The 12,244-nt window shown below is 42.7% G+C and overlaps 1 protein-coding gene across 2 annotated transcripts in view; it reads right to left on the reverse strand.

Moving 5' to 3' along the window:
- The window catches only part of URB2 (URB2 ribosome biogenesis 2 homolog (S. cerevisiae)), a 31,694-nt gene that overhangs the window by 17,384 nt on the left and 2,066 nt on the right, over window positions 1-12,244 (reverse strand). For both annotated transcript variants that reach the window (XM_012660375.1, XM_012660376.1), the window contains exons 3-4: window positions 6,938-7,114; window positions 1,612-4,942 (exon numbers count right to left, since the gene is read on the reverse strand). In XM_012660375.1, coding sequence (XP_012515829.1) covers window positions 1,612-4,942; window positions 6,938-7,114 — 3,508 coding nt within the window. The remainder of the gene's footprint in view (window positions 1-1,611; window positions 4,943-6,937; window positions 7,115-12,244) is intronic.

Here is a 12,244-nt window from a genome sequence, read left to right on the forward strand (position 1 = left end):
TCAAGCCAGAGACAGAGAGGTTATTGAGAGGGAGACAACAGCAGCATTATTTGGGCCATGACGCTTCAGTTCTGGCAATGGCCCAGGCAGACCAGGTGGCTTTACTTCCTAGAACCCATTTAACCCTCACGTGTCTGAGGCATGCCGGTGGCCCCATCCTATCCCAGCTACTCCACCGGGAATCACAGAACTCAGTGTGTATGCCAAGGGTCAGGTGTGGCTCCCTGATCCCTGACCTCACCTCAAGAGAGTTCTAAACCCAACCCCAAGGACTTCATAACCACCAAAATGAAAAAGAAAAGACCCACACCACTGTGGTGTGTGCTATCTTGAAACAAGGAAGAAATCTGATCTGTTAACTACTTAGTGTCCTTTCAGGGGAATAAAAGTATATTTTATTTTTATACACTAGTAAGGGTAACAAATCTTAACGATCTTTCACTATATTATTTAAATTTAGTCCTTTTTTAGAGGAAAATCTTACCTAGCTCTAAATGGATATCCAAAAATATTATAATCTATCCTCTACTTGTGGCAAATTTAATTAAAACATAGAAAAGTATTGTTATGATTATTAAAATATAATATTAAAGTGGTATAAAATAAGAAAGTAGCAATAATTATAACACTTCAATACAATGATTATTTTAATTTTTGCATGTGTTTCTAGCCCTTGTCTACGTGTATATACATTTTATAGAGTTGGGATTTTTTTTTAATAATTTTTTATTTTTTAGCCAGAGCCACGCCCAAGAAGCCTTGAGCAAGTTGTAATCATGGCATATTTAACATTTTATATGGTAGTACACTTTTTGCTTAACATATTTTTTAGATATTTCAAAACAGTTTTCATAATTATCATTTTAATAGCCACATGGTAACCCATTAATCTTTGACCTAGGGACTGCAGAGATCAATTCTTCATGCAAAAAGACATGAGTTTTCTCGCTCCAAGCTGTGTTTGGGGTCCTGGTTAGCTGCCTGCAAGATGACATCTGACCGATACTTTGATGATGTCGCAGTTGAGCCGCTGTCCAATTAGCACTCACTGCACCTGGCACTGCCCTGACACCAGGGGGCTGAACTAAGGTAGGTACAGTCCTGCCCTCAAGGAATTGTATGCAGCTCCTTAGAAAGTAAGTCATTTATACTTTTTTAAAGTTGGCAGGTTTTACATCTTTTTAAGCTCAATTTATGGCACTGAAAACCTGATACAGAAGAGCCTACTAAGGATGCAGTTATCTGTGTGACTCAGCCCCGGTCAGGACAAGTGAAAGGCTAAAAAACAGGAGAGGAGTAGACTTCAAAACTATAAACTTATATAAAACAATCTCCAAGATAAGTGAGCAACTGAGGTGCTGAGAGACTTACCTAGGAGGCTGCCATTTGTGTAAAAAGTGGGGACACAGTTTTAAGGGCAATTGTTTACATGTGCCTAGAATGTAGAAGTGGACATGAAGTCGTGGGTGCCAGGCCTGGGAGAGAGACCTTCTCCCTGCTCCTGTGCGGTGCCTGAATACACCACGTGTTCACTTATTCACTGTTCCAAAAAGCATCGCAGGGAGGTGGCAACCTCTATGGTGCAGAATTAGCTCAAGAGAAATATCTTACCTGCAAGAACTTTTCTCACAGAATGAAACATGGAGGTAAACACAGACTCCTTCTTGGGGTGGAGTTCTGGGGCCAAAAAGAACAGGGTTAAAAACTGCAAGGCTGCCTGAAAAGACTGATCGTGTCCTGCCAGAGCCGGCAACTCTGACAGCACCTGAGAGTAGATGCCCTGGTACAGGGCAGCGCGGGAGAGCAGTGTGTTGTCTGTCACTTGGGAAACCTCGGCCCCGCCATCCCTGCAGCACGGGTTCAGGTCCGCTTCCAAGAGCGTGTTGACAGACGAGATGAGCACTGAGGGAAGGTGCTGGACCCCGGTCCCTGGCGGGAAGCAGAGCTGCACCACGGTCCCCGTCTGCCGCACGGCCTGCTGCAGCAGCTCAGCCAGTGCTGCTGGGGCCTCCTGGCCCGGCTTCTCCTCCTTCACGTAAGGTCCCAAGACTTGGCACAACTTGGTTAAAGACACCAGAAGGAGTTGCCTGCTCAGAGCTTTCTGACTGTCCAACTGTTTGCCAGAGGCTGCCTCAGTGCACAGTTTACAACTAGAGAGGAATGTGGTGATTTTTCCAAAATTGAGCACCAAGCTCAGCTTCATTTGGATGAGCATCTGCATCAGCTCCTCCAAGAATGTCCCTATCACTTGGAGGAGTTCCAGCCAAGAGGGGTCGTCCGTCTCAATAAGGAATCTACCACTGGCTTTGAACAATGAGGTCAGTACGATCTCAAAAAGATCACTAGCATACATGGTCTTGAACACCAAGCGGGCGCTTCTTCCCCTTTGTAGGTAACCAAGAAGCTGGTAGCAAGTTATCAAGAACTTGAGGGCCAGTGAGGAGGAGCAAGAATGCCCCAGTTTGGTGACAGCCAAGGACAGTAACATAAGAAAATAATGTACATGATGGGGTGGCAAAAAGCTGTCCAGCTGTAGAGTGGAAATAACTTCCAATAGCCCCAAGATGCTTTCTAACTGTTCTCCCTCCAACTGGAAAGGGAAGTCACTCTTGACCAGGGAGAGTAAGTTCTGAGCAATTTCTTCTCTGGGTTCTATACCTTCGGGTCCAACTTTTACAAATCTGTTTTCCCAATGAGCCACAGCTGTGTGGTCCTTTTCAAAAAGCCAGGGAAGCTGCTGACTGAGAAGACCCTGGTCACTCTGAGCACCAGAACACAGAATGCGAGAACACCTCACAGTTATGCACATTAAGAAAGCGGAATGAAGGGGCTGCATCTCTGGAAAGAGGGGGCTGTGAAGGATCGCCTTGGATATATTTTCAAGCGTGATGTATGGCTCTTCATCTACTGAGCCTTCCTGGGCTTTGCTCATTGGTAAAGTTCTCAGCAGGACACTGGCCAGGTATCTCACATCATCTGGACAAAGATAGGATATTAAAATTGTGAGATTCGACACAATTAAGTGCCAGTGTGCTACCGGGTATGTGAGTGCACTCACTGTCCCTACCTGGCCATCCCAGGAAGCTGTCGTTCTTTGATTCAAGCTTTCTCGGCCAGAACCAATAATATAGGCAGCATCACACCTCAAAGTTTGGAGGGCTTCTTCAGATAGAACACTGGTTTGCATTAAAGTCCTTTTCATTTTCTGCAGGTAGAGTTGTTCTAAGCAATACCTGCCGAGAGAGTTGAACTGAGCTGTAAACGTCTCTATCTTCTTCCAAACTCGTGTTTCTACACCTGGGAGCAACGAAGGGAGGTTCGAGATCTCCAGAGCAACACCTGTCAGCGCCCCAGACACAGAGTGATACTGGCTGCAGTTCATACTGCACATGGTATCCACGTGGGCCCAGGTGTAAGAGAGCAGGAGTACAGAGTCACTGACCTTCTGCAGCCACAGCTCAACTTCTGGGCCCGGGGGGCCCAGGAGAAGGGCCAGCAGGGGCTGCACAATCTCTCCTAGCATCCTCTCCATCATGCATTGTGTCCGTCTGATGATGGGCAGGGGTGTGCTACTGTCCAGGCTCCTCATGTTGAACATGACACAGTGTAGCAGTGTGCTAAGAGACAGTGACTTCAGGGCCATGTCAACATCACTCCGCAAACAGGGCAAGACTAAAGACTGAAACTTTTCCAGCACAAGGGACCACGTGTCCAAGATCTGGCTTGGGGGCAGCTCCAGCAGGCATGCACAGAGCACTGTGGAGGGCCCTGAGGCCAGCACAGGCTGCCTCAGCACCTCCGCAGCTGGACGACAGATCACCCCTAAAACCTCCTCAAACAACCGTGGTACTTGTCGGAGTTTGGCATATGTCTGGAAGAGAGTGTGAATAAGTGCCTCCTGGGCTTTTTTGGTTCGAAAATCTGTTACTTCTGCATCAATCCAAGCTGAAGCCAGCAGGTCATCCAGGTCTGGCTCCAAAATCAAATGATTCAGAGACATCAAAGTCTTGAGGCAGCGGAACCAGGCCGGCACAGATGCTTGTGGATGGTTCATCAGCAGCTCAGCCAAACAGCGGTAAAAGTGGAATTGAGCCTCTCCGTGCCGGATCCTGTCCGCAGCAATGTTATAGATATTGTTGCTGGCCACTGAGTTGAGCAGCTGTTCCACAACCAAAAGTTCTGTGGTCCAATCTGACGTGGACAGGGCTTTTACCTGCTTCTCCTGCAGCTCTGAAATCCTCAAGCAGCGAAACAGCCTGGGGAGAACCTGGAAGCAGAGAAGCTGGTTTCCTTCCTTGAAGTAAGAATCTAGAAAGAGCTTATAGAGCAAGGCCACCGAGTTTGCCACCACAGTGGCATGGAGGGATGGTGCACAGTAGCCAGCGCTGACCAGCTTGCTGATCACGGTGTCCATGGGAGATAGAAGGTTCTTCATGGCTCCCATCTTCACGTCCTCTTGCTGCTGGTCCAAGAGCTCCTCTTTGTAGGATGACAGCAGTTCGGGCTGAAAAACTCCACCCCGGAGCATGGCCTCAATCTGACTCCTAACATCCCGGCTCAGTGCCTGCCACAGCTGGCCCTGGCTGGCCTGTGTCCACGTGCCCCCGGAGAGTAAATGCCTCAAGACCAAGCAAGGCTGGAGCAGGTACCCGGTCACATCCCCAAAGGCACGTCTTGGGTTGACCTGCTGCTGCTGGATCAAGAGGTAATGGCCAAGAGCCAGGCGAATGACCTCAAACAACTGGGCCACCATGGCTTCTTCCGGCTGCCTACAGGCTGATAAGCACAACTGGCTCAGCAAGGCCACCAGCAGCTCCTGTTTGGCCGTGTAGATGACAGCAAGGGCAGGCGTTGAGAGGATGCCCTGGCAGCAGCTCAAGATGGCACAGATGTTTCTTCGGGATCCCGAATGAGAGAACTCAGTCACTCTCTCATTTATGATCTGAACATCAAGAAAGACAGGAAACTCATTACTGACCGTAAATACACACACACACACACACACACACACACACACACACACACACACACACACACAAAATGTTCAAAGGAATCAATATACTCAACCCTCCCCTTATCTTGGTGAGAAACAAACGTCCAGAGTATCATACTTCAGTGAACCTGACATCTGCTTAAGCAGTGCTCCCCAACCTTTTTGGCACCAGGGACCAATTCATGAAAGACAATTTTTCCATGGATGGGGGATGGGGGATGACAGGAGGCGGAGGGCTCAGGCAGCAATGTGCAGCCCACTTCCTAACAGGCCAAGGACCCATACTGGGCTGCAGCCTGGGGATTGGGGACCACAGGTCTAATGCATCAACATAAGGCAAAGCACCTGCTTTAATTCCTTCACACATCCATCTCCTATGAATACAAATCTGGAAAGAATCAGTGCCTTTGTAAATTTGCTGTCCCTTTCTAAAAAGCTGTGTTTTGTAAAGCTTAAATGCCGAAGATTACTTCCTTCTTAGATCTTAAACCTACAATTCAGCTTAGACGTTACCAGGTAGGTGGATAGTGGTCCTTGGGTTATGATCCTGTGGTCCAAAATACATGTTTATAGTCAACTGTACTTTTTCTATTAAAAAAGTCAAAGCAAATGGCACTCTTAAAAAAGGAAAGCCAAGGTTGCCAGTTACTACTTACAGAGCAGATCCATTGTCTACTGCTCTTAAAATTCCAAAATTCATAAATACCAGAAATTATGAGAGCCAGACAGATTCCTGAGTTCACTCACTGGCTAAGTGATTTGCTCCCAGACTTATGGAATCCGAGAATAAAATTTATCCTGCGTGTTAAGTTATCAGTAGTCCAGTGAGATAGCTACTATTATTTCCATTCACATAACTGCCAGCCATGGACCTTTAGAGTCCTTATGGAAAAGCTGTAACAAAAATATCAAATCCTTAAATGCCAGTGCATTCCAAATTTTTGATTATACTACTGATCAATAAAAATTTTTTCCACATTTACACCCAGTGTAATTTATTTCTAAATTATATACATATTACAGTACTATTTTATATAATTATAAAGCATACATAAAAATAGAAATTAAATAAGTATGTTTTTTTTTAAACATAGAGACATTCTAAGATTTGCTTCCTATACCCCAAAGGATGATTCAGAATTATCCACTTTGGTGACCACAGTCTATTATTTTAAAAAGTGACACAGTCCAGAACACAATTTCAAGAACCATTAAAGCCTACAAACCATCAGGTAGCTCAACTACAGTATTTCATTCTTCTCTGATTCTTCTGCTGATTTTCTCTACCTGCACACTCACGTGGGTGAGGGGTCTTGGTGGTTTCCCAGCACAGGCTTTGTATTCGGGCAGATCCAGGTTCAAATTCCAGCTCTGCCACTTACTAGCCATGTGACTTTAGGAAAGTTACTTAACCTCTTTGAGAACTAACACACTAAGTATCCGTTAGTAGTTCTTATTAGAACTAACTATTCTCACGATATTTCAACACATTCAGTTTTGACAATGAAGTTCATACTAAATCTGAGACTTCAAAATCACTTTCAGTCACAAACCTTTGAGGAAATTCCTACCCAGATTTTGGCCTTTGATCTCCCTCCAGGTAAAAGAAAGGTGAAGGGAAAAAAAGCTCAGGGTGCACAATTTGCTGGCTACCTTTTCCAGTGAGAAAGATAATCAACAACCTGTTCATAAAACATTTCTCAGCTTTTCTTGAATATTAAATATCAAAGTGCTTGGCACAGTATACAGCATACATGTACATTCAACAAACATCAATTATTATTATAATTCTAATAATATGATTACTTCCTTCTCCTCTTCTACCTTGATATTTCCTACATCTTCACATAATTAATGCTCAAACAAATAAGCCTCCAACACTAATGAGAAATCAACAGAGATGTATGTAACCCATACAGCACAACTGAAGAGACGGGCAATTACCTTGACGAGGGAAATCTGAAGGTTAATCGTCTTTCCATTCTTGAGGAGATTCTGCAATTTCCTGCTATGTAAAATGTTATCTATATAGATCCAAAGCCTTTCAACGATATCTTCCTTCAGTTCAAGTTTTTTCTTATAAAATGCAACCAGTGACTGTCTTGCCCAATCAAGCAACACCTGAATTTGGAGGAAACAAACACTGAAAATAAATAAATTTCTTTGCCAAGAGAGAAAGATGCTAGACTTTTGGACATTAAAGGTGTAACCAAATCCAATTGCCAGGAGAAGAAAAAAAACCTCTCCTTTAAAACTCACCTTTGGTAATATTATATAACATAAATGTTTTGGTATCTTAAAATGTTTATTATAAAGAATGAAAAAGGGAAAACAATTACTTTTATCTTCATGTAGGGCACATAAAAAGTTTGAGGTGAAACTCCAACACGTCTTATCTCCTTTTCTGAAGTTCTATAGACATATCTCATTTTATTGCACTTCGTAGATAATTGCATTTTTCACAAATTGAAGGTTTGTGGCAACCCTACATTGAGCAAATCTATTGGCACCATTTTTCCAACAGCACGTGCTCCCTGTGTGCTTCTGTATCACATTTTGATAATTCCAACATATTTCCAGCTTTTTCATCATTATTATATCTGTTATGGTGGTTTGTGATCAGTGATCTTTGATGTTATTATAATTGTTTTGGGGTGCCACAAATTCTGTCCTTATGAGACAGCAAACGTACCTGATAAATATTCTATGTGTTCTGACTGCTGTACCAATGGGTTATTCCCCCAACTCTCTCCCCATCTTCTGGCCTCCCTATTCCCTCAGATACAACAACATTGAAATTAGGCCAATTGATAACCCTACAATGGCCTCTAAGTATAGAAGTCAAAGGAAGAGTCACATATCTCTCACTTTAAATTAGAAGTTAGAGGCCGGGCGCGGTGGCTCACGCCTGTAATCCTAGCTCTCTGGGAGACCGAGGCGGGCGGATTGTTTGAGCTCAGGAGTTCGAAATCAGCCTGAGCAAGAGTGAGACCCCGTCTCTACCAAAAATAGAAAGAAATTCATTGTACGGCTAAAAATATATAGAAAAAATTAGCCGGGCATGGTGGCGTATGCCTGTAGTCCCAGCTACTCGGGAGGCTGAGGCAGGAGGATCGCTTGAGCCCAGGAGTTTGAGGTTGCTGTGAGCTAGGATGATGCCACGGCACTCTAGCCCGGACAACACAGTGAGACTCTGTCTCAAAAAAAAAAAAAAAAAAGAAGTTAGAGATGATTAAACTTACTAAGGCATGTTAAAAAGTGACGCATGCCGGGCGCAGTGGCTCACGCCTGTAATCCTAGCACTCTGGGAGGCTGAGGCGGGCGGATTGTTCTGAGCTCAGGAGTCCGAGACCAGCGTGAGCAAGAGCGAGACCCCGTCTCTACCAAAAATAGAAAGAAATTGGCCAAACAACTAAAAATAGAAAAAAAAAAAAAAATTAGCTGGGCATGGTGAAAAAAAGCTGTAAACGTACTAAACAGATCAGTGGCTCATATCAATTCAGAGAAGGTGAGGAATAAGATTAAGTGAAGAATGGGAGATTTTGGGGCAAAAAAAAAAAAAAAAAGAAGTGAGACAGGAATGCTGAGATAGGCTGAGAGCTAGGCCTCTTGAACCAAACAGCCAAGTTCTGAATGCAAAGGAAAAGTTCTTGAAGGAAATTAAAAGTGCTATTCCAGTGAACACATGAATGATAAGAAAGAGAAACAGCCTTATGGCTGAAATGGAGAAAGTTTTAGTGGTCATCATGATCAAACCAGCCACAACATTCTCTAAAGCCAAAGCCTAATCCAGAGCAAAGCCCTAATTCTCTTCAATTCTCTGAAGGCTGAGAGGGGTAAGGAAGCTGTAGAAAAATTTTGGAAGCTAGCAGAGGTTGGTTCATGAGGTTTAAGGTATAACATCAAAGTGCAAGGTGAAGCAGCAAGTGTTAATGTAGAAGCTATAGCAAGTTATCCAGAAGATCTAGCTAAGATCACTGATGAAGGTAGCTACCCTCAACAAACAGATTTTCAACACAGACGAAACAGACTTACACTCCAAGAAGATGCCATCTAGGACTTTCATAGCTAGAGAAGAGAAGTCAATGCCTGGTTTCAAAGCTTCAAAGGACAGACTGACTCTCTTGTTAGGGGCTAATACAGCTGGTGACTTTAAATTGGAGCCAATGCTCATTTATCATTCTGCACATTCTAGGGATTTTCCTAGGGATTTTTAAAATGATGCTAAATCTACTCTGGCTGTTCTCCATAAATGGAACAACAAAGCCTGGATGATAGCACATCTGTTTACAGTACAGTTTACTGACTATTTTAAGCCGGCTGTTGAGACCTACTGCTCAGGAAAAAAAGATTCCTTTCAAAATCTTACTGCTCACTGACAATGCACCTAGTCACCCAAGAGCTCTGATGTAGATGTAAAAGGAGATGAATGTTGTTTTCATGCCAGCTAACACAACATCCATTCTGCAGCCCATGGACCAAGAAGTAATTTTGACTCTCAAGTCTTATTACTTAAGAAATACATTTGTAAGGCTATAACTGCCATAGACTGTGATTCCTGTGATGGACCTGGGCAAAGGTCAATTGAAAATATTCTGGAAAGAATTCACCATTCTAGATGCCATTAGGAACACTCGTGATGAAGCATAAGAAGTCAAAATATCAACATTAACAGAAGTTTGGAAGAACTTGACTCCAAAGCTCATGGATGAATTTGAGAGGGTGAAGACTTCGGCAGGGAAGTAACTGCAGATGGGGTGGAAATAGCAAGAGAACTAGAATTAGAAGTGAAGCCTGAAGATGGGACTGAATTGCTACAATCTCATGATAAAACTTGAATGGACCAGCCTGAACAAGAGCGAGACCCTGTCTCTACTTAAAATACAAAGAAATTAGCTAGACAACTAAAAACATATATAGAAAAATTAGCCGGGCATGGTGGCACATGGCTTGTGGTCCCAGCTACTCAGGAGGCTGAGGCAGTAGGATTGCTTAAGCCCAGGAGTCTGAGGTTGCTGTGAGCTAGACTAATGCCACAGCCCTCTAGCCTGGGCAACAGAGCAAGACTCTGTCTCAAAAAAAAAAAAAAAAAAAAAACTTGAATGGATGAGCAGTTGCGTACGGATGAGCAAAGAAAGTGGTTTCTTGAGATTGAATGTATTCCAGGTGAAGATGCTGTGAAAACTGCTGAAATGGCAACAAATGATTTAGAATATTACATAAAGACAGCTGATAACGTAGTGGCAGGTTTTGAGAAGACTAAGTCCAGTTTTGAAGGAAGTTCTACTGTGGGTAAAATGCTATCAAACACCATTCACAAGACACAGAGAAATTTTTCGTGAAAAGAAGAGTCAACAGATGGGGGAAACTCCACTTCTGTCTTATTTTAAGAAACTGCCACAGCCATCTCAATCTTCAGCAACCACCACCCTGAGAGTCAACAGCCGTCAATATGGAGGCAAGATCCCCCACCAGCTGATTTCTTACATTCAGCTGACCAAAATAAAAAAAAAAGACCCTCCACCAGCCAAAAAAAAAAAAATCACTGAAGTCTCAGATGATCATTAGTACTTTTTAGCAATAAAATTTTTTTAGGCCAGGCGTGGTGGCTCACCTTTGTAATCCTAGCACTCAGGGAGGTCGAGGCAGAGGGATCACCTGAGGTCAGGAGTTTGAGACCAGCCTCAGCAAGAGTGAGACCCCTGTCTCTTACTAAAAATAGAAAGAAATTAGCTGGGAAACTAAGAAAAAATAGAAAAAATTAGTTGGACATGCTGGCTCACGCCTGTAGTCCCAGCTACTTGGGAGGCTGAGGCAGGAGGATCCCTTGAGCCCAGGAGTTTGAGGTTGCTGTGAGCTAGGCTGATGCCACGGCACTCTAGCCCAGGCAACAGAGCAAGACTCTGTCTCAAATAAAAAGGCATTTTTTAATTAATGTACTTTTTTTAGACATAATGCTATTGTATACTTACTAGACTACATAACTTTTATATGCACTAGGACCAAAAAATTTGTGTAACTTGCTTTATTGCAATATTCACTTCATTGCAGTGATCTAGAACCAAACCCGCAATATCTCTGAGGTATACCTGTACTAAGTTTTAAAAGTTAATTTTAATAAAAGCACAACAACAACTGGTTAGAATGATCACAGAATGAATCACACAAAGTAAAAAAGCAAAGAAGAGTCAAAAGACTAGGATTTGTGTCCTGGCTTCCCCAAGTTACCTGCAGCTTAACATCTAAAACTATTTATACCTTATCCGGGAGACAGTCAATATGAAATAACGCATGAGTGCTTTACAAAAATGAGGATTGTACACGTATAGTTTCCATTATTGTCATGTTTTCTCATTCACAAAACATTGAAGAAAGGTGGTGAGACCTCAGCCCACAATACCAGAGCTGTCAATAACAGTATGAATAGTGACAGATGCCAAAAGGAAAAAATCTCTCAGGAAAAGGACAGCGGAAACACTGATCAAATTGCCTGCCAGGGCCCCCTTTGTTTCACCCTTTGCAGCACTTGCCAGGTGACCATCAACCTGCCAAGATGATTCTGATGTGCAGTCGTGTAGAAACTACTAGATACATGATACTTGCTCTACATACTGTACTTCATCATCACTTTAACTTGTGAAATCCATCTTTGACACATTTTGTGCTGTATTCTTTGATACGAACAAGTGGTTGTACATAAATTCAATTCATGAGCTTGTCATTGTGGCATTTATCATAGTAACTATTTTTTTTAGCCAAAAAGGCTTGAGAAATATAAAAGAGCGCTATCTTTCTTGGTACCTACACTATTTCTGGAATGGTTTTATATAAATACTAATACTTCTCTACTTCCCAACCTTCAATTTATAAAATTCTGAATATTTTGAAGAAAGCACCACCAAGCAATTGCTTGCAGAATGTCACTTAGGATTTGTATACAAACAGAGCTACCAACACTTTCAGAACCTAACGTGTATAACTTAATTCCCAGTGTGTTCACTAATGCATATATTTAATGCATGATATAATGTTTCCCAACAAAAGAAATGTGATTTTGTAACAGAAAAACTTTGTTAATGAATTATGACTCATTACTTTTCTCACTTTTAACTTTTAAAGAAGTTTCCTCCCCAATCTTTTTTTTTAATTAATTAATTAGGGATTTTTAAAATGATGCTAAATCTACTCTGGCTGTTCTCCATAAATGGAACAACAAAGCCTGGATGATAGCACATCTGTTTACAGTACAGT

The sequence above is a fragment of the Propithecus coquereli genome, unplaced genomic scaffold (genome assembly GCF_000956105.1).
Source record: "Propithecus coquereli isolate 6110/MARCELLA unplaced genomic scaffold, Pcoq_1.0 Scaffold66, whole genome shotgun sequence".
In the NCBI taxonomy this organism is placed as follows: Eukaryota; Metazoa; Chordata; class Mammalia; order Primates; family Indriidae; genus Propithecus; species Propithecus coquereli.